Source organism: Nematolebias whitei, chromosome 18 (genome assembly GCF_014905685.2).
Source record: "Nematolebias whitei isolate Nwh7 chromosome 18, NemWhi1, whole genome shotgun sequence".
Classification (NCBI taxonomy): Eukaryota; Metazoa; Chordata; class Actinopteri; order Cyprinodontiformes; family Rivulidae; genus Nematolebias; species Nematolebias whitei.
This window is the reverse complement of record NC_056515.1, coordinates 32,304,743-32,332,623: the sequence shown is the minus strand read 5'-3', so window position 1 is coordinate 32,332,623 and position 27,881 is coordinate 32,304,743. Positions and strand designations below refer to the sequence as shown.

General features: G+C 38.0%; 1 protein-coding gene across 1 annotated transcript in view; it reads left to right on the top strand.

Annotated features, from left to right (window-relative positions):
• si:dkey-112m2.1 (transmembrane protein 132C) overlaps positions 1–27,881 on the top strand; it is a 187,052-nt gene that overhangs the window by 115,359 nt on the left and 43,812 nt on the right. The window contains exon 4 of the mRNA XM_037692045.1: positions 24,998–25,187. Coding sequence (XP_037547973.1) covers positions 24,998–25,187 — 190 coding nt within the window. The remainder of the gene's footprint in view (positions 1–24,997; positions 25,188–27,881) is intronic.

Sequence of the window (27,881 nt, the reverse complement as noted above, 5' to 3'; positions counted from 1 at the left end):
CATCCCTAGTTTATATTAGCTGAAAGTCATTCACAACACATACTGACAGATAAGATGTTGCGTGAGAATGCACACATTGTCATTAATGTCTCAATTTGTCCAACATATCAAGAACTTATTTCTCAACATACAATGATTTTAGTGTAAAACACTGGCATGTAAGGCAGCAAGTGATATGCATCCTTGTATCCACGTTTTCAGTTTACAATGTGATATTAAGGTATCATGGCCATTTCAATCATGCAAAAAAGGCTGCAAGTATACACGGGTGTCCTGCAGCCCCCTCTCTTCTCAATTATTTCTATCTGAGGTGATTTTTCTTACTTAAGACATCCTTCAAATTAATGGTTATGACCAGTTTCAGGGTCATAGGCAAGAGGACAAAGGAGAGAAGAGACAAAGAGGCAGAAATTAGTTAAATGAGATGTGCCTTATGTGTCATTTCTGTAAAATGTTGCAGTCATCATGCATAAATGATTGATCAAAATAAATGTGAAATGTGATTTTTTTTTTTTACTAAAGTTATGAAAAGTGCAAAAAAAGCACAAGTTGGATAAATTCTTTAAAAAAAAATAAGGTTTCTCCAAAGGACAATCTACCTGCATAATACCATTTTTGTTTCTTTTTTGATTGCCATTTTGATGCAATTTCTAAAATCCAGCTTCTTTCGTGCCTTGAATTTTGTGTTATTTGAAGCAAAAAAGAAAACAAACAGGTCTGACAGCTTTTATAAACAATTTCAGCTTAGTTCGCTTTTAACGACAGAACCTGATCCCCCAGAAATGATCTGCCACAGAAAGCCATTAAACTATATGCTCGGTTGGAATACTTATTAGGTATCCAAAGCCTTTCACCTAATCATCTCGGAAATGACTCTGAGACACCATTCACTCTTTCATCTTTCTTCTGAAAATGATATGAAGACAGACACTTGTTTACAGTGAGGTTGATTAAGAGAACAATTAACTGTTCAGGTCCACAAATATTTACTTCCCTGGTTTTTTTCTTTCTTTTTTCTACTATTCATTTTTGTTATAATGGTTGTCGGTCCTGGATGTTGTAGAAGTCGACAGAAAGAGACAAAAAACAATTTGAGTCTCGCTTTATTCTCTACGTCTTCCAACATCAAACTCAGAAAAACGAACAGCTCAAATATTACCTCAACTAAAGCCCCAAATCCCAAATGAGTTGGAAAGGAGGTACCGTGGATGCATTCCCATCTACCTGGAGGCGGTGCTCACGTGACTGACTGCCGAGGTCTTGGAGGTAGCGGGAAACGTGGCTAGTGACAGCAGGAGGCCGAGATTGTACCCCAGCACCTGCAGTTAAGTCTGCGGTGATGAGGGGCTCAGCAGGATGCTCGGAGAAATGGCCATTGCTCGGGGAAGAGTTCTGCCGGGCATTCAGGCAGTCCTCTGCCCAAGAGGACCGAGAGGCTAATGAGTCTGGGTGGACGTATCGGCATCTGCAGCCAGTTTCTTAGGATCTGCTGTGGGATGGACTGCTACAAGAGATACTTCTGCCCACAGCCATCAGCATCTACATTTGTATAACAACTCTAATGAAACCAGGATGATGAGCTTTAACAACAATTAATTTCCCTTTGGGATTAATAAAGTATTTTTGAATTGAATCGAATGTTGTGTTTGTAACGTGTCAGAAGTCAACCTGCATGTAGCATCATTTCTAACAGCTCTGCATTTTAAATGTCAGGACTCCCCACATGTTTGTCTGCCTTTGGTTGCATACCCACAATCCTTCACTGTGTGGAGGCTGAGATTAATGCATATGGAGTTTAGTTGGGTTCAAAGCACATATGTTGTTGGGCTATTTTACACATAATGAGCATTTATTTGTAGCTTGTTTACAAGGATTTCTATTAGCATAACAAGCATAGTTTCACTGTCAAAAACACATCATCTGAGGATAGAGGGCAGGAGGCTGACTGCAGGGGAAGATGTTTGAGACATTTCTACGAGCTTAATTTGAGCTTGCTAAGTTTGTGTATTTAGACAATTTTACTAACATTTTTTAATCACCTGCTGCCAAAAGATGAAAGGAAGCACGACTGTTTTGAGTCTGTGTTTGGATCTGTTAACATGTTTCATGACTACTGAACACATTTTAATTCACTGTGCAGCGATATTGACTTTGAACTGATGTTAAAAAACATAAAGTTGTTATAACACTTTCAGTTTGACAGATACTGATCCCAATCAGTCTGGGTACAAATCACGCAAAACATTTAAAAAACTTACCATAAAAGTATTTAGAGTTCTCTCTGTCATGAACTACTGGACAGACTAATAAAACTTACAGTAAAAAGTCGTAAGATTTTCATCTACAACTGATAATTTAGAGAGAACAGGTGTAGAGTTCTCTAGAGAGAACGGGGGACTCGCGTAATGTGTCTGCTCAGGGGTTAGAGGTTCTAAATATCAATTTATTGTCTGTGTAACAACTTTAGATAATATGCATTTATTTTTAATTATAATGTTTGAAATTTTACCAAATTCTGATTAACACTGAGAAACCCTCCTTTTGGTTATGTTTGAAGAGTTTTCTATAACATATTTAAAACTAAACTCTGTACTGTCACTTTAAGAGCACATTGTTATGACGTCAGTACTGTGTGCGGCTCTCGTAGAAAGCTCACGTTTTATTAAATATATAACATAAATGTAAGCGCATGCAGTTATGAATGTTTAAATGTGTAAAAACACACAGAGGAGTCAGTTTTCTGACAACATAAGTACAATTTTCACTAGTTTAGAACAGACATTGGGGCAGCTGTGGCTGAGTGGTTAGAGCAGTCGTCCTCCAATGCAAGAGTTGGGGGTTCGAATCTACCAGCAGTCACATGCTGAAGTGTCCCTGGGCAAGACGCTGAACCCCTCATAGCCTCTGATGTGTGTCCCATCAGTGTATGAAAGTGATCTAAAGCACCAGTCTCTTTAGAATGATTTGTTCAATTAGCTTTGTAGAGATCTAGTAGAGTGCTGTATGAATGGATAAATGAGGACACAGATTGTGTTGTAAAGTGCTTTGAGTATCTTCATCAGATAGCTCAGGAAGATATCTTGACAAAACTATAATTTTAAAGCCTGTTTTTAAGATTACTCTGTTGTTTTTAAAAGATAAGTTATTTTAGTAATTCTCAAACAGTGTTCTTTAGTTATTTATGTTGTACAACTACCAGTTTATACCTTTTTTACAAATAAAATATTGCAACTGTTTACTTTCTTATTGTATTATTTACTTTATTCTATATTTACTTATACAACTACTATTACTTATAACATTACTTATAATATTTACTTTATTCTTTTATCACTTTGATAAAGAGATTAATCTGAGTATTTTAGGAGAGGGGAGTAGTGAGGGATATGGGGTGCTCAGATTGGCTGGGAAGTAAGAAGGGGGTCTTTGAGGAAAATAGGTTGGGATTGGAAATCACTGCTCTAAAACACTGATTAGTCTTTGTAAAGGTTTAGTAGAGTGCTGTATGAATGGGTAATGAGGACACAGATTGCAGTGTAAAGCACTTTGAGTATCTTCATCAGATAGAAAGGTGCTATATAAGTACAGTCCATTTACCATTTCTATATCTTCTATACAGAAAAGACTAATTCTATATAATTCAACCAGAATTTGTTGCGGTCAAAGCTGAGTTATTCACACAATCCAAGTGGTTCATTTCTCGTGATTGCCTGACACCGAAATTGTGCAAATTGCTCTTTTCTAAATTTGACTAAAAAGGCTACAACTTCTTTAAACGTTAGATTTTCTTAGTTCATAACTGTCAAAGGCAATGTGAATTCATTCATCGAATGTTCCATCTTTATTTTGTTCGTTTAGTAAGAAGTGAGTTCTGTTATGAAACTAAAAGAGAATATGTTTTAAGACTTTTGAAGGTCTTTTTGCATCAGCTGTAGCGTAGACAGAATAAAAGAACATGACATCATGTCATGACCCATTAATTCCTCACTCTTAGCTTCTACTAGCCATTCAATGTAAGTATTTTGGGGAAAAATATCACAAAATCTTTATTGGTTCACCTGACAGAAGGACATTCCTCAGCATTTCCCACTGAGCTGAGTTTATCACATCTTTTTTTTTTTAATTAACAGACATTATATCTAATTTAACCGACAGCATTACAGAAATATGAAGCTAGATTAAGATATTTTAATTACATATTCAGAGATGTGTAGTGTCAGTTCAACAAATATACGTGCACGAGTAAAGTCGAACTCAGTTTGATTCTCACTGTAAATATTTGTCCCACCAATGCGAGCACACCTTTAAGCCTGTGCCCCGTTTGACACAAAACCCCCAAACAAACAACGCGAACAAAGGCGACCCTCTGGCATATTTTCTACTTCAAAGTCTGCGGGATCGTGAAACATGCCACCACGGTTACTTTATCTGCTGCAGCTAGAGAGGACTCCTACTGTGAGCGAGTGGGAGTGAGGTTCACTTTAAAAAAAAATGACAGGGAAGTCTCACAGCACCTACACCATGATGCAAGCCGTGCTTTCGATAAACAACAACACAAGCTCACCTCTGACTGACAAAGCGGCGAAACACTGGGATGAACCGAATTAAAGTTTAGCCGCTGTACAGTTTCATCAGTGGCGTGAAGAAACTTATCCAGGCGTTGGGATTTCAACAAATCTTGCAAGGAAGTTGCACAAAGGGATCTGTCAGTTCATTGTACTTTTTCTTTTTTTCTTTGTCTGAGTCTTCTCAGTGTGTAAGCTCCGGTTTGAAAATAGGTTAAAGATTCAAATTGTTCTCCAGCAGCTGGTGAAATCCTGTTTAAGCGTCGGTGAAATCGAGGCTTGTCATTCCGTGTTCGCCCCAGCCATCTGCTGAGGGAGTGACATGAGCCTCTGAGGGTCTCTCTGTGAAATAAAGGGAGGCAACAATGTGTGTATGTGTGCGTGCTGAATGGAAGACTTGTTTTAAAATGGTATGATTTGCATACTCTGTTCCCAGGAAATCACAATTCTCACATAAATAGCCCATAAAGATTGTAGTTAGAGGAGGTTGCAATTGCTAAGCATTGTTATATCTCCACACATGATTCCCTTCCGGCGCTGTACATCATATACCATTTTTCATTTTTATAGGAGATTATTTGCTGAGGTAGTTGTGAACCTTTATAATTCAGTTTTCTTATTGACTTTCAACTGAAACAAATCATAACTGCAGGGCTCTCATGATGCTGCAGTGCTCTCCATATTTATGATAAAATAGGTAATTATAAAAGAGCAGCGTTTCCTTTTGGACCAGTGTATGCATATAAGAGATGGCAATTCCTTTTTGTTATTTTGGATTTATTCCACTGAAGTTATTGTGCTGATACTTATTTACAAAATAATTCCTAACCACAGGAGTCTGAGTAAAACTCTATCCAACATGCTTTAATTTTATTGCAAAAGTAACATGAGATTTTTTTTCTATTATAAGATAATTACAAGCTGCCTATGTTGATAATTTCTTTATGTTAAGGGATTCACAAAAACAAGTAAAAAGACTAAATAGTAATCAGAAAAAAACTTAAATTGTCCTTGCTTTTAAGTAATCAATTCAATATGTATGCAACTTGGGTGTTTGTTTCTTCTTCTGACAAACTGATCTTCACCATCACAAATGAGAAAAAAAACAAGGTCTTATAAAGCACACCCCAAAATGGTTTTATTTGTTTGTTTGTTTGCTTGTTTTTCTTCTATTCACCCAATAAAAACATTCATTGCAATTTCAATTGGAAATAAAAACTATATATATGTTTTTAAATGTGCATTGATGCAAATACAGTAGTCCCTCGATTATCACGTAGGTTACGTTCCACACCCAATAAGTGAAAAACTGCAAAGTAGAAACACTACATTTATTTTTGTACTGCATTTATATATATTTTAAGGCTTTATACAGTAAACCCTTCCCACACTTTTGCAATGTTCTAAACTCTTAAACCTATGTCATTTTAACATATATATGTGTGTTAAAATGTACATACATACACCACATGTTAGTGGTGGCACAGATGTTAGAGAAGGTGGGCTTGTGATCGGAAGATCGCTGTTTCATTTCCCAGTACCGACAACATCAAAATGTGGGTGGAATTGGTGAAGCACCCTAACCTGTCTCCACTCTTATTTGCCCCACTCTAGGCCCTTGAGCAAGGCCCTCAACCCCAACCATCTGCTCCCCTGGGTGCCCTATATAGCAGCTCTCTGCTCCACACAGAGGACTATGGTAGCTCGGTGGTCTGGTTTTGTCAGGAAGGGCATCTGGCATAAAAATGATTGCCAAGTCTTTGTGCGACTCAGTTCGCTGTGGTGACCCCTGAAGAAGGAAGAAACCAAAATGTGGGGACTCAGCAGCCTTGGTACTGTACTGGTCAGGTTCTGATCATCTCTCTGCAGCCGTTGAGCAGCAGATGCTTTTTAGAGAGCTGGACCTTCGGAGAGCCAGCACAAAACCACACAATGGTTCAGATCAAGTCAAAGTAATCCAGAAAAATCAGATGGAAAAATGTCCAGGTGAGCTCTGGAGAAGACACAGACCTCCAAGCAACACCTCCTTGCTTGAGAGGCGTCGTGGGCCAGCAAGCAGCACTCAGATTGACTGATGAGGCTGGAAGTAGTTCTGGTCTGGTTCTGATCAGCTCTCTGCATCCAATGAGCGGCAAAGCCACTATGAATAAGGACTGAACTTTTTAGTCAGGTTCGGATCAGATCAAAACTTTCCCTCCATTTTGGCAGAAAGCAGGGGGCCAAAAGCATTGTTGAATTCTGGGAAGTACACTGCTGGCTTGTGGGTAATATAGTTCTTTTTGTTAGGCAATACTGTGTAGGCTTATTGATGGGAAAATATAAAATGGCAGCGCCTATCCGTAGTGTTTTTTCATTAACTTTATCTGCACAGTCCCAATCACGTGAGTAAAGTTGATCGTTGAAAAACCGCAAAAGAGCGAGTTTGTGAAAGTTGAACTGCGACATAGCGAGGGACTACTGTATTGAACTGGACAAATTTTTTTATTTTATTTTTTCAAAGGAAAAATGCACATTATTCATCACAAGGACCTTAGACTATGACATTATCATGTAACTGTCAGATTTAGCAAAGTGGGTTATTTTTCTTACACTGGTATTTATTGATCTAAAGAATCAGATTCAGGGTACAAAAATAAACTCCACTAGTTGATCAACTGAAAATACAACTATGCAAAAAATAAAATTACATGACCTTAGAAATAAGACATCACACAAAAAGCAGCATTAAAAAGGTTAAATAAAATTTGACAACCACCACTAATTATAAGGACAACTTTAATTAGTTAACAACCACTAATGTGTAGATCAAGAGAATAACCTGCAAGTTAATATGCTCCTTAGTTCTTTAGTTGATAAGATGCAATAAATGATCATTGCTGTAGCAAAAATAAAGCACACATTTTAAAGGAGAGAATAAATAAGACTGGGAATATTCATATGATTGTATTTTTATTGTCATGCATGCACTTCATGAAGGAGATTAAAGACTGATACATGCGAATGTGACAGCAACAAGCTCGTTTGTGCATCATTTGTGGCACTTGTACACATTTTAAGGCTTTCTTGGAGCATTCAGGGGAAAACGCAACACAAATGCTTGTATTACACTTGAATAATTATGCTTCAGCTTGACATGGAAGCTGCAAAGTGTGTATACTCTGTTCTCATTCTAAAGCACTAATTGGAACTGAAACAACATTTACATTTTAACCCAATTTGACTGATTGCTCTTATAATATGGTAATAATCGCCAGAGGCTGCATGACGGTAACAATCTTCCTCTGCTCTCATCACTTCTCCCCCTCTCTGACAGCTTTTACTTCTTTTTTCGTCCATCAGTGTGAAATGTATAATTTTTATTGTTTGGCTTCTTATGTGTAAATCCTTTCATATGGAAAATAAGACAAATCTGTTGTTTAAACATGCACATGATAAGTGGCAACATCCTATAGTGGATGCATATTATAAAGTAGGTGCCAGAAAAAAAATACTCATTTACTTTTTTTTTTTTTAAACTGACATTTTAACAGATAACTACACTACGTCCTGTAAGGCTATGCCTAGCATGCCTTGTTTTGGTCAGTGACTTCATGTCTTCAAGGCAGCTTTATCCTATTCTATGAAGTTGTTAGGAGTCATTGACAGAACAATGATGAGAAAGCGCTGTTCTTACTGATTGCACTGAGCTTAGCTCACATGCTGAATAAATGCATACAATCAATGGCCATACGGAGCAGGAGCTTGTAGGACTGCATTTACGACTCGAGTTAAATCAAAGGTCCCTTTGGTGCAATCTGATTCCAATAGAGGAACTTTCCACACATCAGCAAGACCAAAGGATGGTAATAACCTGCCTGCTGTGGGTGTCTCTGTGTGCATGCACTGAATGCACCTATTGAGGTTAATTTGATTAGGTGGGGAAACACCTTCACTGCTACTATATTTCTTGAACAGCTATAATTCTTTAGTTTTGCCATTGGTTTAATTAAAACTGAACATCTGCAGAAAAAAGCAGAGACTTAGATGTGTTTTTGGGAAGGAGATGGAATATTACAGTGAGGAAAATAATAGTATGCAAATTTACATTTGTGGGCATTGTGCATGTGGTTTGCCCTTGAAAATGTAAATAGTTTTCTGAATGCACTGTATTTTGGATGATGGATAAAAGAAACAAAGCAATTTCCTTCCTAGGTGGTATAATTTAAATGGAAACCAGTGCTTTCTTCCACTGGTTCATGCTAGGTGAGCGTAGCATACAATTTTATATACAAAGTAATTGTTTTAAAAAAAATGTGTGTCTTAATCTTTTTAGGCAATCATCCTAACATCTTATTTTATGTGCTAACCTTAGGGTTCACCAGGGTTGCTGTTTTTCATATATTTAAAAAGATTTCATGGAGCGGTCGAACATCTAGTTGATTGTTCGACGTCCCTGCAGTATTGATCGTGTGTTTTCATTTACACAAGTGGCATATGAATCACATGATTTTGGGCCTTGTCATATTTTATATGGTGAATAGTCCATTAAGAAAAGGAAACTTCAACAGTTTAAGTTAACCCCCACCCCACCAAAAATAAAATATTACTACTTTTTTTACACTGTAAAATTGTGTGCATTTGATGACAGTCAAACCTCATGAGTGAAATATCTTCCATTTAAATATAAGCAACATCTTTTAACTTAAAGATATGCCATTTTGTCTCCTCAGTCCTCTGGCAGCTTTGGGCATTAGTTAGGTATTTACTTCGATATTCCTGATCTTCACACTGTCCCAAAAAAGTGGTATATCTATCTGTTTCAAGTAAAATCTTATTGAGGCTTCAGGTACTTATAATATGGCCTTGACTGCATGGCTAATCCAGGAAACGCAGCCAAAGATGTAATGAGCCATAAACTAACACATGATGTACTCATTTTTGTGCTGTGATATATATATTTAATAATTTCAACCAATTGGTTCAACAAAGTGCTTAAGCTACTAGAGGATATGTCTGTTCTTACAGTGTCCCATTCTGCTAAAACCTATAGTGTTGAGTTTACCTGATTGATCAGCCTGCAATGATGGGGATAGCCCACAAACTGGAGATTAGCCATGGAGCCTGCTGGTGTTTGATAAGGCAGGCCTATTGGCCTTGGGACCCTGAGCTCACAACCCTCTGATCCATTTCATCCTCTAATAAATCATATGCTGAATCCTTGGCTCCTGTTTAATGCATCTGAACTCTCTTTGAGGTACCACAAGAAAGTTGTCTAGGGAATTCCAGTGCAAAGTCCCGTTTTAACTACTTAAACTTAACCCTGTGTAGAGTGGCGTTAATTTAACACATTAAATGTAGGGGAGAGAGAGGCCTTGCTCTGAAATTTTCTTCAAGAAGTTAACATTTTCAAAATACTCAAGGCAAATGTATGAGGGGGAGAAGGAAAATGTGATTGTGCATATCTACCAGAGATGATAATAATTCCCAAAAGAATGAATGAACTTCAAGTTGGCATTTAAAAAAAAACATGTGCCAGCTTGAGGACAAATGTTTGCGTGCTCTTCTCAATTTTGTTCAGAGGCAATAAACTTGGAAAAACATGGCACGATTAAGAGTAAAATCAATTAGAAATCAATGCCTTCCTCAAATAAAACTCTGCCTTTATAAAGACTTTTATGTATATGGTAGTTTTGAAATGACTTCTTGATTAATAAAAAATAATAAGACTCATAGACAACATTGTTAAAATAAAACTGTAGTAAGGATCAACAGTCTCGTAGTGAGGTTGGGATTTCTATTAATTCTGGCCAAAAACAACAATTTAACACATTTTACTGGACTAGTCGTTTTTCGTTCATTTTATTTATCTTTTTTTGTTTGTTGGTTGTTTTTTGTCAGATCATGGACATACACGCAGGCCTGTGTTTGTGTTTATTGGCACCTCAAGCTTGTTTATGAAAAAGGTAGACTGAAGGAGATTTATGGGCAGAGATCATGCAGTCAGTGTCGGGGAGGAAACTGGAATGGTTCAAGGAAAAATAAAAATTGAAGACATTCATTTCCTTGACAGAATATTTGTCACCATCCATAGTTAAAGTAGTACAGGATAAAGAAAAGTTGGCAATGACCCCAAATTTAAGCCACATAAACAAGTCCATCATTTTTATTTTTTATGTGAGTATATTTCCATAAACTAGTCCCTTGTTTATTGCGGGGGGTAAGTACACTGAAGCCTCGTGATAAGTGAAAAACCGCGAAGTAGGGATACAGTAGTCCAAGTTCAAGTACAGTAAACTTTATATTAAGGATTTAGAAACCCTTCCCACACTCTTGGGATACTCTAAACTCTTAAACCTTTGTCATTTTAACAACATATGTTTTTAAATTTTACTTACTAGCTCTGCAGAACAGCAACAGCTCCGGTTCCGTTCCAACTTTGTTCTATTCCGACGGTTCGTTACTGCAGATCTATCCTGCAGCAATGAAGCCCACAGATCAGTCCTCTAAACTCTTAAACCTACAAATTTTAACAACATACAGCACTTATATGTACAGGAGCTACAAACGTTTACTTACCAGGGCTCTGCAAAACAGGGGCAACTCTGTTCCGTCCGATCCGATAGATGAAAAAAGTCCCGGTGCTGAATGACTGAAGCTCACCGCTGCTGCTCCAGGAGCAAGGCTGCCCAGGATTTAATCCATCACCTCTGGCCTGGTCCAGACCAGCACTGCATGACCAGAACCAGGCTGAAGGCTGAAGCCTGCAGCCGTCTGTTCCCTGCAGCTCCCAGAATCCGGGTCACACTGAGTCCAGATCACCTGCAGCCCAGCTACTCAGCAGTGAGGATACAACTTGAAGGATGAGTTCAGCTTCAGAATTATTTGATACTTTCCTCCTGCCAGTTCTGTGAACTTATCCTTACAGAACTTCTGACTTTGCGTTGCAAAACTTTCTCTCTGTTTGCAGCAAGCAGTGGTTGGAAGCAGCGCTGACTTCTGGGAAGTGAACCAATAGCTTCTGGGTAATGTAGTTCTTTAGACTGGCAAAACAGTAAAGGCTTGATGAAAGAAAACTAGAAAATGACGACTCTTTAAAAAAAAAATACAGCACTGTACTTAAACCACGATACAGCGAGTCTGCGAAAGCTGAACTGCGAAGTAGTGAGGGACTAATGTATTTGAATTATTATCATTTACATGCATGTGACAATCTTTTTGAGGCTGTCAGAATGATGGGGCAAACAGAAGCCAAGAAAAAAAAAGCATATATATGGGGCCAAGTAATTAAAATACTTTGTACTTTTTAGTCCATAGTGGGGAGGACAATATCTAAGCAGTTCAATGAAGTAAACAATCACATGACTTAGATAAAAACAATAATGATATGGGTTGTTGTCTCTTATTTCCTAATGTGTCTGCATTCAGCGAGCCAGATTTGTTTGTAAAGTTTTATGCTAGTTTTCAGTTTTTCAGATTTTCTAAAGTCTTTCAAAGTTTTTGTTTCAATATAGGCTGCTATTTAAACCATTTTGATGTAGTCCTTGAGAATTTTAGACTTATTTTTACTTCTTTTTTTTTTCTTTCTAGTAACTAAATCCCATGTCTAAATCTGATAAAGCATACAAGGCAACAAAACTTAGTAGATGGACTGTCATATCTAGACGTAATATACAACTTCATTAAACACAAGCTCAAGTTGTGACTGAATGTGATTTTGTTACTAACAGCTTGATGGAAAAAAAAACAACACATTATTCTTGTGTTCCATTGTTTCTCACTATATTTGCAAAATAATACCTTAATAAAACAAAAACCCAAGATTGATTTGCATAAGATAATATTTGTTGTACCAACAAGGTGATTCCGACAAGGCCATTTGTTTAAAACGCCTTTGAGACAATGGATCATGCTAAAAAATGATGCATCATTCAGGCTTTGCAGGTGCTGCTATTTTTTCCCTCATTTACAAACTAAATCAATTTCAAATACTTTTATCCTGCCTTAGATAAAGTAAGCATTCAGCTTGAATTTTTTTGTCTTCCACTTGTTCATATTGCTCGAAACGTTTTAAAACACAACTTCTAATTATATTACCATGAACAGGTAAAAAAAATGCCTGAAAATCTGAAAAATACCAACAAAAACATGTATTTATAACCAATGACATGATTCGGTGTGTCATACCAGTTTAATTACATGGTCCACATAGTGTAGTCAGCAGGATCAGGAATAATCGCATCTTTTGTATAAAATCTCAAAATCAAATTCATTTTCTGAAGCTCCTGTGCTGTAAGAGGAAGAAGTTAATCATCCTGAGGGAGGGCGACCTTGATTTTTTAGTAAAGTTCTTTGTTCTACATTGGTTTTGGCACATTGGGAAATAGAGTGACTCACAACAAAAAAAAAGTTGATGGAATGTCTGAAGTGTGAAAGAAGGAAGAGGAGGAGTGGACACATTAAAAAAGTGAAAGCAATGACAGACGTATAAAAGAAAACTCAACAAGTGGAATGACTTTTACTGACTGAAAACCTAAAATCATGAGAATTAACCATTTCAAGCAGCAACTGTGTGGTACGTAATTGAAAGAACAACTTAATCTAATTCCGGTCATCTTTGTGTGAGTATAAGGAAACCGATGAAGTGTCATTTCTGGTGGAGAGTTTAGACTCCAAGGGGGAGATTAGCCAGTCTCACTGAGTTGATCCTTATTGTCCAGGATAAGAGGATGAACACCGCAGCCCTCTGGAGAATTTTACTAACACTCCTAGAGCTCCCAGAAATCAATAAGAGGATAAAGGCTGGTGTTTATACACTTACTGATTGTGTTGTATCATATTCACTACCTTGCTCACAGCGTGCGATCTGCTCCTGGAAAGGAGTTTGGCAGCAATAAAATGAGAATAATTGTTCCGATTGACATTTGGACCGACGGCACGGCCTCGCTGTACCTTTAGTGTCGAGAAGTTCACAATTCTCTGCAGTTTTATGGCTAATCTGTAAATCTTGTTCTACCAATAAAATATTTAGTCTTATCAACATAAAAGATTTGGCATGTGGTGAGTTTTTCTGGTATTTTTCACTAAGTTTGCAGCCTTCTGTCTCAGTCAGCTCATGTTTATTTACCAGCTCAGCACATGAAACCTGTTCACTTTAAGGCGTTTCACTCAAACGGTTATTTCTGGTTGTGAATGCAACATGCAAACTTAGCCATTCCTACCTGTTTCAATCACAAAGCATGCACACCAAAGGAATACATAAGGAGAGAAGTCTTTAAAGGAAGGTGCCAAATCAAAACAAAAATCAACTTTATATGTTTCACTGTGGTTCTTAGAGGCCAATGGTCCAAAGAAAGTCCTCCTCTACCCTGCAATGTGTAAGATTAACATATTTTGAGTTATTGCAGTGAAAATGTATTTAGCTGGTTTCATTGTTGGCACTTAAGGGAGGACAGCAATTCCCTACTTTAAATCAGTTTGCCTAATCTACTTTGTAGTGGAAATACAAAAAATTTGAGTTGAAGTATTATCTTAGATTTTTAGGAGAGATCAAGACTTTTAATGTCTACATCGTTTTGATCAGAACAAGAGTATCATTCCCAGTGAGAGTTGGATTCTGCCAAGGTTGCCCTTTGTCACCGATTCTGTTCATAACTTTTATGGACAGAATTTCTAGGCACAGCCAAGGTGTTGAGGGGATCCATTTTGGCGGTATTAGGATCGTGTCTCTGCTTTTTGCAGATGATGTGGTCCTATTGGCTTCATCAGGTCTTGATCTACAGCTTTTGCTGGAGCGGTTCGCAGCCCAGTGCAACATGGCTGAGGATCAGTTCCTCCAAATCTGAGGCCATGGTCTTGAGCTGGAAAAGGGTAGAGTGCCCTCTCCAGGTTGGGGAGGAGGTCCTGCTCCAAGTGGAGAAGTTAAAGTATCTCTGGATCTTGTTCACGAATGTGGGAAAAATGAAGTGAAAGATCGATAGATGGATAGGTGTGGCATTGGCAGTGAAGTGGATGTTGTACCGGTCTGTCGTGGTGGAGAGAGCTGAGTCAAAGGCAAAGCCCTCAATTTATTTGTCCATCTATGTTCCTACCCTCATCTATAGTCATGAGCTTCAGATTGTGAGTGAAAGAACAAGATCTCGGATACAAGCAACCAAAATGTTTTCTCCGCAGGGTGTCTGGACTCTCTCTTAGAGATAGGGTGAGAAGCTCGGTCATCCGGGAGAGACTCAGAGTAGAGCCGCTGCTTCTCCACATCGAGAGGAGCCAGTTGAGGTGGCTCGGGCATCTGGTTAGGACGCCTCCTGGATGCATCTCCCTAGTGAGGTGTTCCGGACACTTCCTACTAAGAGGAGACCCAGAGGAAGACCCAGGACACGCTGGAGGGACTATGTTTCTCGGCTGGAACACCTTGGGATTTCCCTGGAGGAGCTGGCCCAAGTGGCTGGGGAGAAGGAAGTCTGGGCCTCCCTACTTAAGTTGCTACCCCTGTGACCCGACCCTGGATAAGCGGAACAAAATGGATGGATGGATGGATGGCTTAAGAGTATAACAAAAATATGATCTGGGACAGAATCGTTATTATGGACTGTACTTATATAGCACCTTTCTATCTTATCAAGATACTCAAAGCTCTTTACAACACAATTTGTGTCCTCATTTACCCATTCATACAGCACTCTACTAGATCTGTACAAATAATTATCAGATCTTTATCACATGCATACACCGATGGGACACACATCAGAGGCAATGAGGGGTTCAGTGTCTTGCCCAGGGACACTTTGGCATGTGACTGCTGGTGGAACTGAACCCTAACTCTCGCATTCGAGGACGACTGCTCAAACTTCTCAGCCACAGCCGCCCATTACGAGTGTATATCTTAAATTTGTACATCTGATTTTACATATTTAAAAAATATATAGAACTTTATAGGGAATACATGACCTATTTGCACATGACCACATTGTTTATACAAAATCTCACACAAAATCATCAGTTTTTAAGATCCTGAAGAATGTAGGTGCTAATTTTTAGAACAAAAAAAGGTAACAGACAGAAGTTGTCATCTACCCTGTCGAACTGACTAAAAATTGAAATCATATTTAAACTGCCAGAGGCATTTTTGTGAAAATTGGTAAACTAAACTGACACGTTCATGAAAAAAATGTCAAATCCAATTCTAGTTAGGAAACGAGTACAATCAAAGTTGCATTATTTTGGGTGGGATGGGAGAATCTACGAAATGCATCTGTATTTGACGAGCTACAGACATCTTATTTTGTTCTTTTTTAAGTCACTTTAGGTTCATTCTTACACTCTTGCAACATGATCTGCAGGTTATTTCAGATGCACTTTCAAGAAGAAAAGAGCTGGGTTTTTTTCCATAATTAATTCATAAACAAATGCTAAAATGTAAGGTAAAATGAGCTAACATAAGTATTTATGTATATAAATGTTCATTGGTATCACAATTAAGACAAAACCTAAACATTTCTTATCAATGGCAAACAAATAAAACGTGAGAACATTGCAGAGTTTTAGTAAATTGTTGTTCTCTGTTTTCTGGAAGATGTTTGTGATTTCTTGCTTGTATTTTCGACTCTTACTGGCTTTTGTTGCAGAGTGTCAAAACTGCTGTTTGACTGGTTGACGCCTAGAGCCACATCTGTTTCATGCAGGAAGCTCGAATCCTCTAATTTCACACACGGTTTGAGAGAAATATAACAGAAAGTGTAGCAATGGGGAAGGAAAGAAAATAGACCAGCAGGCAGTTGAGGAGGGTAAGGAGGTAAGGGGAGGGGGGTGGTTAGAAGGGGAGAATATAGAGAAGGATAGTGAAAAGGAGAGGAGGGGAGGTAAAAACTGAGGTTGAGGAAAGAATGAACGAGTGGCAGCAACAACCCGAAACAGAGGGTGTTATTTCAGAAAATACAGGGAAAAAAGAGGCAGACCTAAATGCAATTTGGAGGAAAAATGTTATATATGTTATACTATTTTATATCTTCTGCCCCCCTCCCCCTTTATTTGCACTTGGCATGCTTACCTTGAGAGCAAACTAATCTGAAGTGACAGAGATAGGATTGACGTTAAAGGTTTGATAGTGGGAAATCTCCCTCTGACTCAAACTGGTTAGTCTTTGTTTTATCTGCCTTCTTGGCATGTTTTCATTTCATGTTTATTTTATTATTATTATTATTATCTGACTTTCATATTTCCACAAGACACCAGACAAAGCCACATGGGTAGCCACCAGTTACCAAGACACCATGAGGTTATGATCATAGAGCAAGTCTTTTAAGTGTTTTTATTGTTAATAAGTATTTTGCTGCTCAGTCATCCTTCCTCTGGGAATAGTTAATTGTTGTTACTCAGACTGCAGCTATTTTTGCTCATTTTTATCGTCTGTTTTTCTTTTTCTGAGACTCCTCGTTCATTGCCCTTTGCTGATCCCAGCAGAGCTGCTGCTGAACGCAATATTTTCCTTGTGACAAACGACTTCTCCAACACCTTTTCCAAACCGTTTCATTTAGCATCTTATGCCTTCTGTTCACCTGTGGGGTAAAGATGAGGTGTCAAGTGACGAGTTACTCTAAATTTAATAAGCTCTCATTAGCATTGTCGTTGAGAGAAGGCGGATATAAAACCTGAAATACTGAAACTCATTAGAGAGGAGCTTGAACTCCCTCGTGATGCGCACAAATTATGGCTTCTGCTACGCCAGATTCTGATTTATAAATCATAGTATTCTAATGACCGTCTACAGTAGGCTAAATGACCTCATTACACTCGCTCCTGCTAAACTAGAAGAGTAAAAGTGACCTTTAAAAGCACACCATTGTTAGAGGAAGATGGAGCTCCTGTTGAAACTGGAGTTTATTCATCGGAGATGTTACCTGATTTCCCTTGAGATCTTCATACCAATTAGATTCTGACTGAGTCTGTTTGGAGAGGCGTCCAGACTCCAGTGCAGCTTTGCAGCTCGAGAGTAAGTGAAGTATAGATAGTCAAAACAGCTGCATTCCAGTCATGAAACGGGACGCTTAGGAGGCAACAAAACTTTCATTTACATCCTGCTAACAAAAGGATTCTGGGAAAAGGTCAGCATATGCTAATTTTGTTTAAAGTTTATCATTAACAGAGTTCATTTTTTAATATCTGTGTTAGAGCTGGACGATATGGCCAAAACTTTTATCACGATATATTTCTTAATTTCGGTTGATAACGCTATAATTCCGATATCGATATGAACAATATAAAGCCTCAGAAAATCTGTCCAAATCGTACAAATGAATTAATGTTCACTTTTTATTTGTATTTAGTCTTCAAAGAAATTTAAAATCACCGTCAAATAAATATAAAACTCTCAACTTTGTCAATAGTTTTAACTTTAAACAACAACATAACTTAACATTTGTTGCAGGGGTTTCTCTTTTGATACAGCTGGGGGTGTTGTTTCAGGGACACGTTGGCACAATCTTTTATTGTGCTTCTTCTTCTGACTCTCAGTATATTCTATCAAGTGGAACAAGTTAAGTGTGTTCCCACCGCTAGTTGAAACGACTCTCCGGCACATTTTGCAGCACACTCGCGGTTTATCGGATCTTAGATAGCCGAACCACTTCCACACCACCGAATTAGTCTTCCCTCTCTTATCAGTTATGTCATCTGCTTTCTCTTCACTTGTGAAACCTTTTTCAGTCACATTCTGACGGTCATGGGCGCTCATTTTGAAGCACAAACTTGACGCATGTTGGAGATTAGCTTAGCCTGCTCTCGCTAACGCCTTCTGGACTCGAGCTCTGCGTAACGTCTACGTCACCACGCACTTACGTAATTGTGTCATATCGAAATGCCAAAAATGTGCTTAAAACTCATATCACTGTTATTGCATAAAAGTATATCGTGACATATATCGATATTGAATTATTGTCCAGCTCTAATCTTTGCAGGCAAATAAAGATACAAACAATACAAGTCTTTGTAGCACATTTAAAATGAACAGGCAACCAGCAGATTGACTCAGCAGTCGGTTTTTAATTTCTCTTTGCCAAAATTGAGTCATCTTGACAAAATCTTCAGGCGTTTAATTATTGGAAGCATTTGGAGGCTTCACACTATTAAAGAAAGTGACACAGAACTCTGAATCCTTCTGTGGTTTTACACCTGTTTCAATTTGAAACAGAGGCTGGGTTTAAAACAGGAGGCATGAACGCAGGAGATGGCTCTTCATTCACGGACAGATGGGCAGGATGTGTCGCTTATCCAGCTTGTCCTCACACCTTTTATTTATTTTTTTTTGAATAACTGCTGCTCACCCATGTCAGAATTCAATTACTGCTAAGACAGCTGTGTCCACTGTTGTCCACACAATTTCTCCATCTGCTCTGGCTTTTCTTGAACCAGCAGGTCTATCACATCCTCTTCTGGATGTTTTTTCCACGCACATGATTTGTTCCATCTCAAACTCGTCCTAAACGTCGACAAAACCAAAGGGATGTTTTTTTTTTCAAACAGGAAGTCAGTCCCAGCAGTTCTTCCTTCAATTTTATCTTTGAATGGTGCCCTTGTTGAGTTTGTTGATTCCTACAAATATTTGGGTATCTTGGTCAGTTTGAATCTCTCTTTTAAGCTCCACGTGGAAAACTTGGTAAAGAAATTTAAAGTTAAACTGGGTTTATTTTTCAGAAACAGATCTGTCATAACTCTGAATGCTAGGAAACACCTTGTAACTGCAACTTTCCTTCCCTCCATTGATTACGGTGACATTATTTACATGAACGCTTCTACAAGAACCCTGCAGATGTTGAATGAAGTCTGTCACGGTGCATTAAGATTCATAACTGGCTGAAACTACCGTATCCACCATTGCACCTTGTATTCACTGGTTAAATGGACATCATTAACTTCACACAGACTGGTACATTTTCATCTTTAAATCACTTCTTGGTCTGCTGCCTTCATACATCTCCTCCTACATGTCTCTGCATGAGTGCAGTTACAGCGTGCAATCTCAGGACATTATTACCTGCAGTGTGCCCTCAGTGTAAACAGTGTTCTCTCTGTAGTTGGACCCATAGTGCAAACATAATGTGTGCACTTTATCACAAATGCAAGGATCGCCAAAACTCTTCAAAGAAATTAAACCTTATTTACCAAAACCCAGTTTAATAAATGAATCAGAATGCAGAAAATGTCCAGCCTTTGGCCCTAATCTGGTCAAATATTTTATCTGCAGGATGCTCTCATTTACCAAAGGTTGTTCATAATGATAGAAACGAGTTGTGTTATGTATTCATGTAATGCACACGGGATAAAAAAAAATCTTCCTCCAATGCTATAGTCTCACTGTCAGTCGACTGTTTGAACCAGACTTAGGTCTTTGATGTACTGTTGTTATTGGCGCTAACCAAATCACTGCTTCGCATGAATGAACCCCCTTGGGTTTCCAGGAAAGACAGCAGACTTTTCTTTCACTGCCTTCCCTGTCATCCTAATATCCACAAAGGTGTCAAGAGCAAAAAGAGGAAAACACGATTGCCTGGTTAACAGGGCTTTTGTGTTTCATTCTGCCACTTTTTTTTCCTGTTTATGAATAAAAGGAATTTCATCCACATCTTCTGTTTTTTTTTTGTACTTCTTTTCACTCAGAAACCCTTTTGTTGCGACAAGGATGTTTAAAATGTATCTTGAAGAATAGGAAAATTGAGTGGTTTCCTCTACCTTGTTAGGTTTGTGCTGTTTTTCTATTCAACAAATGACAAATGGAGATAGCTCTAAAGCCTCCTCGAAGTGGCATGACCGGTTTTCCACCTCGTTTCACCTCAAAACCCTGCTGTTAAACCGGGGCATTGTCCTTATTTGCTTTTATTTTTGCTGGCACAGACAGCTTTATGATCCTAGAAGACATTGTGCTTTTATCTCAACCTCTCTAACCCTGTTTCCACTCTGTTATTTGTTCCTGACTCTGTGTCCATCTTTGTCTGCCGTCTCCACCTCCCACCGTAGCTCAAGGCGAGAGAAGTGGTAGTTGCAAGTGAGTGTATTAAACTGTATGGTAATCGCACTGAGGAAAGGGCGCATGAGGCAGTCATGTTTCTAATGAGACGTGGAGAAGCAGTCTGACCTCTCCAGCCATTGCACTGCAGGCATTCATCATCCCAACCACAAGCAGGATGAGGGGCTGAAGGAAGAGAGAGTGCACTGCCCTCTATTGAGAGCAACAACTCTCTGCAGGTCAGCAGGAGGAAAAAGTTACAAAGGAGGAGGAGAATTTAAAAAAGGGAAACTACAACACAGAGACATATTGAATGGGGAGAGGAGCAGATTTGTATTGTACAGTTCAGCACAAAGGCTCTGATTATCTGCAGCTTTATTGTAAAGCATGAATTTCGTTTGCAGATAATTGATTTGGCTGTAATTGCACACTAATAGCGTAAACTACATAATCACTGCAGTTGTTATCCCTGAGCCCAGCATGCTGCCAAGTTGTAGAAAATACAAGAGCTTTGCACTTTTTTTAAATTCTGACTTAGAAAAACTGTGCATTTATTTAAAAAGAAAAATGCCATTAATGGATCTGCGCTCCATCAAGTGAATGATACTTGAGAATTTAAAAATTTTTGTTTATAAATGTGGCTAATTATGGCATAAGAGATCTCTGCTCTCTGCAGTTCCTCTTCATGATCGTTTACAACCTGTTTTGATGCTCACTTTAAAGATTATTATGAGGAAAGTAGTTAAACTTTTTTTTGTTGCCGATTAAATTGGGGGATTAATGGGATTAATTTTAACGGACAATGAAATAATCCAAGGAATTTCCAATCTGCGTAAGGAACTAAGATTTTAAATGTGCAAACATAGTACTAAATAAAACCTTTTGGCTGGGGTCACCATAATGAACAAACATAAAAATTTAGCCTATACCCTTCCTGAAACAACCAGGGCTCAAACCTGCAACCTCAGGATTGCAAATGGCACTGACCACCGAGCTACCACTGTCTTATTTTTTTACATTCAACGTATATACACGTTTGGGTAACACTTTACAATAAGGTACACAAAATTTGATTAACTACTAGGGAACGCCTCAGGAACGAATCAGGAAAAAATCAAGAGCTAATGGGTTAACGTTAACCAGTACTGCGTAACACACATCCAAGCCTTATTAGGGGACTACTGGTTAGTTACATTGTAAATAAAGAGGAAGTAAGAACTAATGGGTAATTAATAAGGAAACCAAAGAAGAATGAATCAGGAGCTAATGGGTAGTTAACCAGTACTTACTGGGACATTGTGTGTGCCTTATTGTAAAGTGTTACCAACAAATTAATAGCCAGGCAATGATTTGGTACTCAGTGATAGTCAGACATAGTTAAGATGACAGCAGTACATGATTATGAAATTACTAATCAGTGGTAAGTATCCAATAAAATCAGTAAAGACTAGGAAACAGGTTTTTGACAATTATGAGCTGTGACCTCACTGGTGCAGAGTTTATTCAGAATCCAAATGGAGAATTTATTTTCTGTTTTTGTGGTAACAAACCAGTAGTCCCCTAATAAGGCTTGGCTGTGTTCCATAAGTACTAGTCAACTACCCATTAGTTCCTGATTAGTTCCTCTTTGTTTCCCAGGTAACTAACCAGTAGTCCCCTAATAAGGCTTGGCTGTGTGTTCCCCAGTAAGTACTGGTTAACTACCCATTAGCTCCTGATTCGTTCCTGAAGCGTTCCCTATTAGTTAACAAATTCTGTGCACCTTATTGTAAAGTGTTACCCAAACGTGTATGTAAGTTGAACGTAAAAAATTCAAACAAAGTCAAAGTTTTTAGTACTTTTATAACAGGAAGTTGATGTTTGCACAATGTACAATGTCTGAGCCTGCTGCAGGGATTTAGTGGTGCCCACATGCAGATGTGCAACCATGTGTGTGTCTGCAAAAATTGTGAATTTGTTCACAAGTTAAAGATTTCTATGTTGGAAATTGTGGCTACCTGTTTGAACTCTGTGTCTGCAGAATGTTTCAGAGATCACATGGTGTAAGGAAAACACTTGTGTTCGTTCTAGTCAATATTAGTTTTGTTTCAGTGATCATTTTTGAGCAACACTAGTTTTTATAACCCAGTGCAGAATGTGACACGTAACAGTTTATGCAGTTGTGTGTAAGAAAGAATGAAGTCAAATAAACATACAGTGTGTGCATTTCTTTGTTTATGTGCTTGAGTTAGAAACAGCTCTTCTCTTGGTTTCTACAATGCGAGATTCAGGAGCAGATTCATACCGATGTTCTCCTGTGATCATCCAAGTTTTAGTTGGTTTGCAACATTATTTACAACGTACCCAAGTAATTCTATTCAATTCACTTCAGTTTATTTATTTAGCACCAAGTCACAACAGAAGTCAACTCAGGACACTGCAAGGAAACTTTCATATACATAAAAACTACGTTAAAAATGTTATTTATCTGAGGAGCAGACTGTACAAATCCAAAACCTTTTCTGACTGACCTAGAATTCCTTTTTGTGCCACGCCTGATCTGCACAGAAGCTTCCAAAACTGCTCTCTCATGTCCTGCTTATTAACAGTGCATCTTTAAATCTGCACTTTGATGTGAGGCTAGCTTCTAAAGTGTGAACATACTGGGGGGGAGATTTAAAGGCAAGCTTGCCCAAAATATGTTTAATGAAATTTTTAGATCTTATCTCTGCCCTAAAACTGCCTTTCTCTTGCTCAGTTTAGACCTTTTTCCTTTTTTAAAAAAAAAATTGTGTGACTTTTTCAAAGCAGCACACATTTTTTGCTATAAACATAAAGAAAATGATACTTATCCAAATAATTTCAGCTTGTTATGCTACTTTCAGCTGATTTCTGCAAGTTTCATCTTTTTCTGCTATTTCAGCTACTGTTTAGCTGATTTTATGCTAGTTTAAACATTTTCAGTTAATTCCATTGTTTGCGCCCATTTCAACTTTTTCAGCCTAATTGAACAAACGTGCTCTCTCCACTTCCTTCTGGAAATTTCAGCTTATTTCTAATTTTTAGCTACTTTTCAGCTGTTTTTGTGCTAATTTTAGCTTTTTTGAGATAATTTCCACTTTGTATGCTCATTTCTGCTTCTTTCAGCAAACAAGTGTTCTTCCTGCTTTCTTCTGCTAATTAAAGCTTGTTCTACCTTTTCAGATATATATATATTTTTAGCATTTTAGCTAATTTAAGCTGTTTTTAAATAAATTCAAGTTTTTATGGTGATTTTTGCTACTTTCAGCTTCGACTAATTTCAGCTTTTGCCCCATTCAGCTTAATTATGCTAATCTAAGCTTTTCCTTCTATTTCAGCTACTTTTTATCTGTTTTGTACTAAATGTAGGTTTTTGAACTAATTCCACATTATTTTAGGTAATTTCAGCTACTTCCACTTCCTTTTGGTAGTTTAATCTAATTTCAGCTTTTTTAGTTAATTTGCTAATTTTTCTGCTTATTTCTGCTCATTTAAACCTAGTTCAGCAAATATGTTCTTTATGCTTCTGCTAACTTGGGCTTGTCCTTCCATTGTTGCTACATTTCAGCATATTTTGAGATTATTTCAGCTGTTTTTCAGTGAGTTCTTAAGCAATAAGCATTCACACTGCATTTTCACAGGAAATGCAATTTCTCTAGTTTGAATTGTTTTTGTCTTTTGTTTTCTCTTTACTCTAAAACATGCCTCACACATACCTCTGTGTCTCTTTAAGATCCCCACGTATGAGTAGTATTTTTTTACGACAGAGGGTACTGTGCATCTGTATTGTTGGAAAAGGCATTGCACTGAGTTTTGACATTGACACCTATGGGAAAGGCGTTGGCTAAAACAAACCAAGCATTCAGCAAATCAAATAAGTTTGGAGGATATTATTTTGCATTCATTGTTTTTCTGCTTTGCTTGCGTCTGCATCAGCTGGGAGAAAATTATTTGCGTGGCCCTGGCAATCTCTGAGAAAGACAAACCGTATTGCAATGGGAAAAAATAAATAAATTGCTTTTTTTTCCCCCTTGCCTTACAACATGATGGTTTTAGGTGGATCTGAGAATGAATATCAATGGTGACGTGATTAGATTCAGATCAGACTGTAGATGAAGTGTGTGTTGTTTACGTTTCAAGAAAAATAGCACATCCTGCACAAAGTCTGCAGGGAGCAGAGTAGAACAGTTCTCTTTTCATAAAGTACTTGTTGGTACATGTTTTTCTTTTGACTGGAAAAAATCAACACCAATGTTACGACTGATATTCCTTCGTTTGAATGTCTCTCCTTTGTTTTTTTCTTTCCCTACTTTTTTCTTTGGGAGCAATCCTTTTCCAATGCTACCTTTTATTGTTGGGCATCTCTGAGGGTTATACACCTAACTTTACTTTCATTTCTTGCTCGTTTTGTTGTTTTAACTTCCATCTTTTTGACATTGTCTCCTTTTCTCCTTTGCAGAGTTGAAGCAGTGGGATACCAGCGAGTGCTGCAGGTAGACCTGGAGGTGAACGGATTAATGGTGACTCAGGGGAGCAGGGAGGTGACCTGGCAGGTGGAGTATCCACTCACCCGCACCCTGACCAGCGAGGTGCAAACCCTCATCCGTCTGGCACCGCAGGACCTGGGCGGCATTGTGCCACTAGCCATGGTAAGGAACGAGGGGATGTTTGGGGCTTTGGTGTACAGATATTTGTGCTTTGCTGAGAATTTTCTAAAGATCTATATTGTAAAAAAAAAAAACCTTAATGAATCCAAGCACATGATTAGTAAAGTAAGCAGGAAAGATTTGTCCTTGCACAGTCTGGTGTGCAAAAAAGAGCTAAAAGAAGCACGAGTGGTTTCTGTGAATGTGCAACTTAACAAAGCTGGTTTTTAACTGATAAACTGAACGTGTCCCATTCTGGAGACATTTGTTGGTGCTTTTCATGGGAATGGGCCATTATTTGACAAATGTTTTGAATAAGTGGAAATCATCAGGATTCATTATTATTTCAATCTTCTGTTTTGCTTTAAAATTAACTATATAAATTGAAGATATCAAAATTCAAAACTTATGCCACGATGTGCCTGCATTCCTGAAAAGTCAACAGGAGCACACGATGAGTCCGATCTTGACTCTCAGCTGGCAGAGAAAAACTGAAGAATGAAACAATTTATGGTCAAACTTTGACACATTCTGCTGCAACTATTTTATTTTGCTTTTACAATCTGACAAATCTATTATAAGTAATGCAAAAAATCCAGCTTGTTTTTTTATCTTTAAACTATGTGAGCAGAGGTTTTAATAAATGAAGATGTGCTTAAATACGATCCAAGGTGAGCAAGTGAGTTCAAACTGACCTCATTTACAAACTTTGTTTTAATGGGCCACTTGTTTGCCAACAAAGCACAAATAAGTGTATATATTAGAGCATCTTGATTAATATTTCTTAACAAATTAAACACAGTATTTGTAAACTCAGGGAGTAGAAGCGAAACATTTCAGATGAAAAACAACACACTGATAGGGATGCAATCAGCATGCTAATTGATGCATGACATCAGCGATGAACTTTGTTCAACTATTTTCAGAAAACTATAAAAATACATCCGTCAAAAATCAAAGATTGTGTGATTCAGTTTTTTGACTAGTGTTTGTGAGGAAAGCGACTTGCACAACACACGCGAAACTACATTTTTTTTACGACACTCACAAGATCACAATTATGACTCCATTTTGCCAGGCTCCGAGCCACATTGGTTGCCAAGACGCATTATTCATACCAATCTGTGTCCTTTACTTGTAGCTACAGGCTGGATTTAAATGGGATGACAGGAAACAGTAAGCAGCTCCTAAAGAGGTCAGAGCAAATGTTCCAGATTGTAAAACGAGCGAGTGCTTCTTCACTGAAAGAAACAAAAAAATGACACAGCCTTCTCTTGACTAAAAAGATGTTTGCTTTTTTATCTGCCATCTAGCTTTGTAAAGAAATGGATTTTACCAAAGATGCACAGACGGAAGGCAGCTCAATGATATAGTGGTTAATAATGTCACCTCACAGGACTTTCTCTTCAAACCTCGGCTGTGAAAGCCTTTCTATGTGGAGTTTGTGACGTTCATGTTGCATACGAGAATGACTGGTGATTCTAAATTGACTGTACGAGTGACTTGGAGTGAGCGTGGTTGGTAAACCCATGTAACTCTTTGTTATAGCCCTTTTGCATTTTGCATTTTTTTGGAACCAGAGACTCGGGGTTCCATCAAAGCCAACTGGTGCTGAAGATTTTCCTGTGTTTTTTCAAGCAGCTTGCAGCCTTCTCGGCCTGTTCTTGTCTTTTTTATTATTATTATTATTAAAGAAAGATTGAATAATAGCATGAGCTCCATGCTTTACATTGTTTGGTGTTGTGAAAAATTACATCACATGAGTCTCAAGCATTCTTGCTATGATGAGCTTGCTCACATGAAAATTCAAACACGCCTGTGCAGAGCCTGGGAAGACCAGGGTCAGGCCAACCCGGGCCAGGCTGGACCTTACAATGCCAAAATACCATTAGGCTTGTGATAACTTGTTGCAAAAGGATTTATTCCAAGATGATATATGCACAATATGTAATTGTTCTCCTGAATCATCCTAATGTTAATGTTGAAAATCTTGCTTCTAACCTACAAAGCCTTCCAACAACCTAGCTCCATCTTATATTAGATACTTATTGTTCATTGACAAAACCTATAATTAGGGTTAATTTGTTATGCTGCCATAGACTCAGACTACTAGAGGACAAATTGACCTCATTTCCTTAAATGATTTGCCAAAATATTATAGTTTTCTTTTGAAATTATTTCTATCTTAACATGTGATTCTGGACCTGCCATTGTGTATCTGTTCCTATCTAACCCAACCGCGCGCTCTTGGCCACGCCCACTTCTCCACTCTGCACCTAAACAGCTGATCAGCTGTTTGACTGCAGCAGGAAGTTTATCCTGCAGCAGTATGGGCTGCACAAAGTTGCAGGAGGAAGCTTTTTTCTGCTGCTCTGGGCTTCACAAATGTGCAGCAGGTGCTAAATATTTTAAAACAATTTATTTTTAATAAAAATTCCATGCCGATCCTGCGGCTCATCCATCAATCAGCCAATTGTGTGTCATGTCCAATCTTATTTTGAAAAACCACGATAGAGCGAATCCATGATAAATGAACTGCAAAGTAGCAAGGGACTACTCTGTACTCAAAATGCAGAGATTTATTCACCAAAAGTAACTTGTAGCTTAATCTGTGCATTGAGTGTGATGCGTCTGAAGTCACAAATTACCTTAAAATATTACCAATAATTGAAATTATATATATATATATATATATAT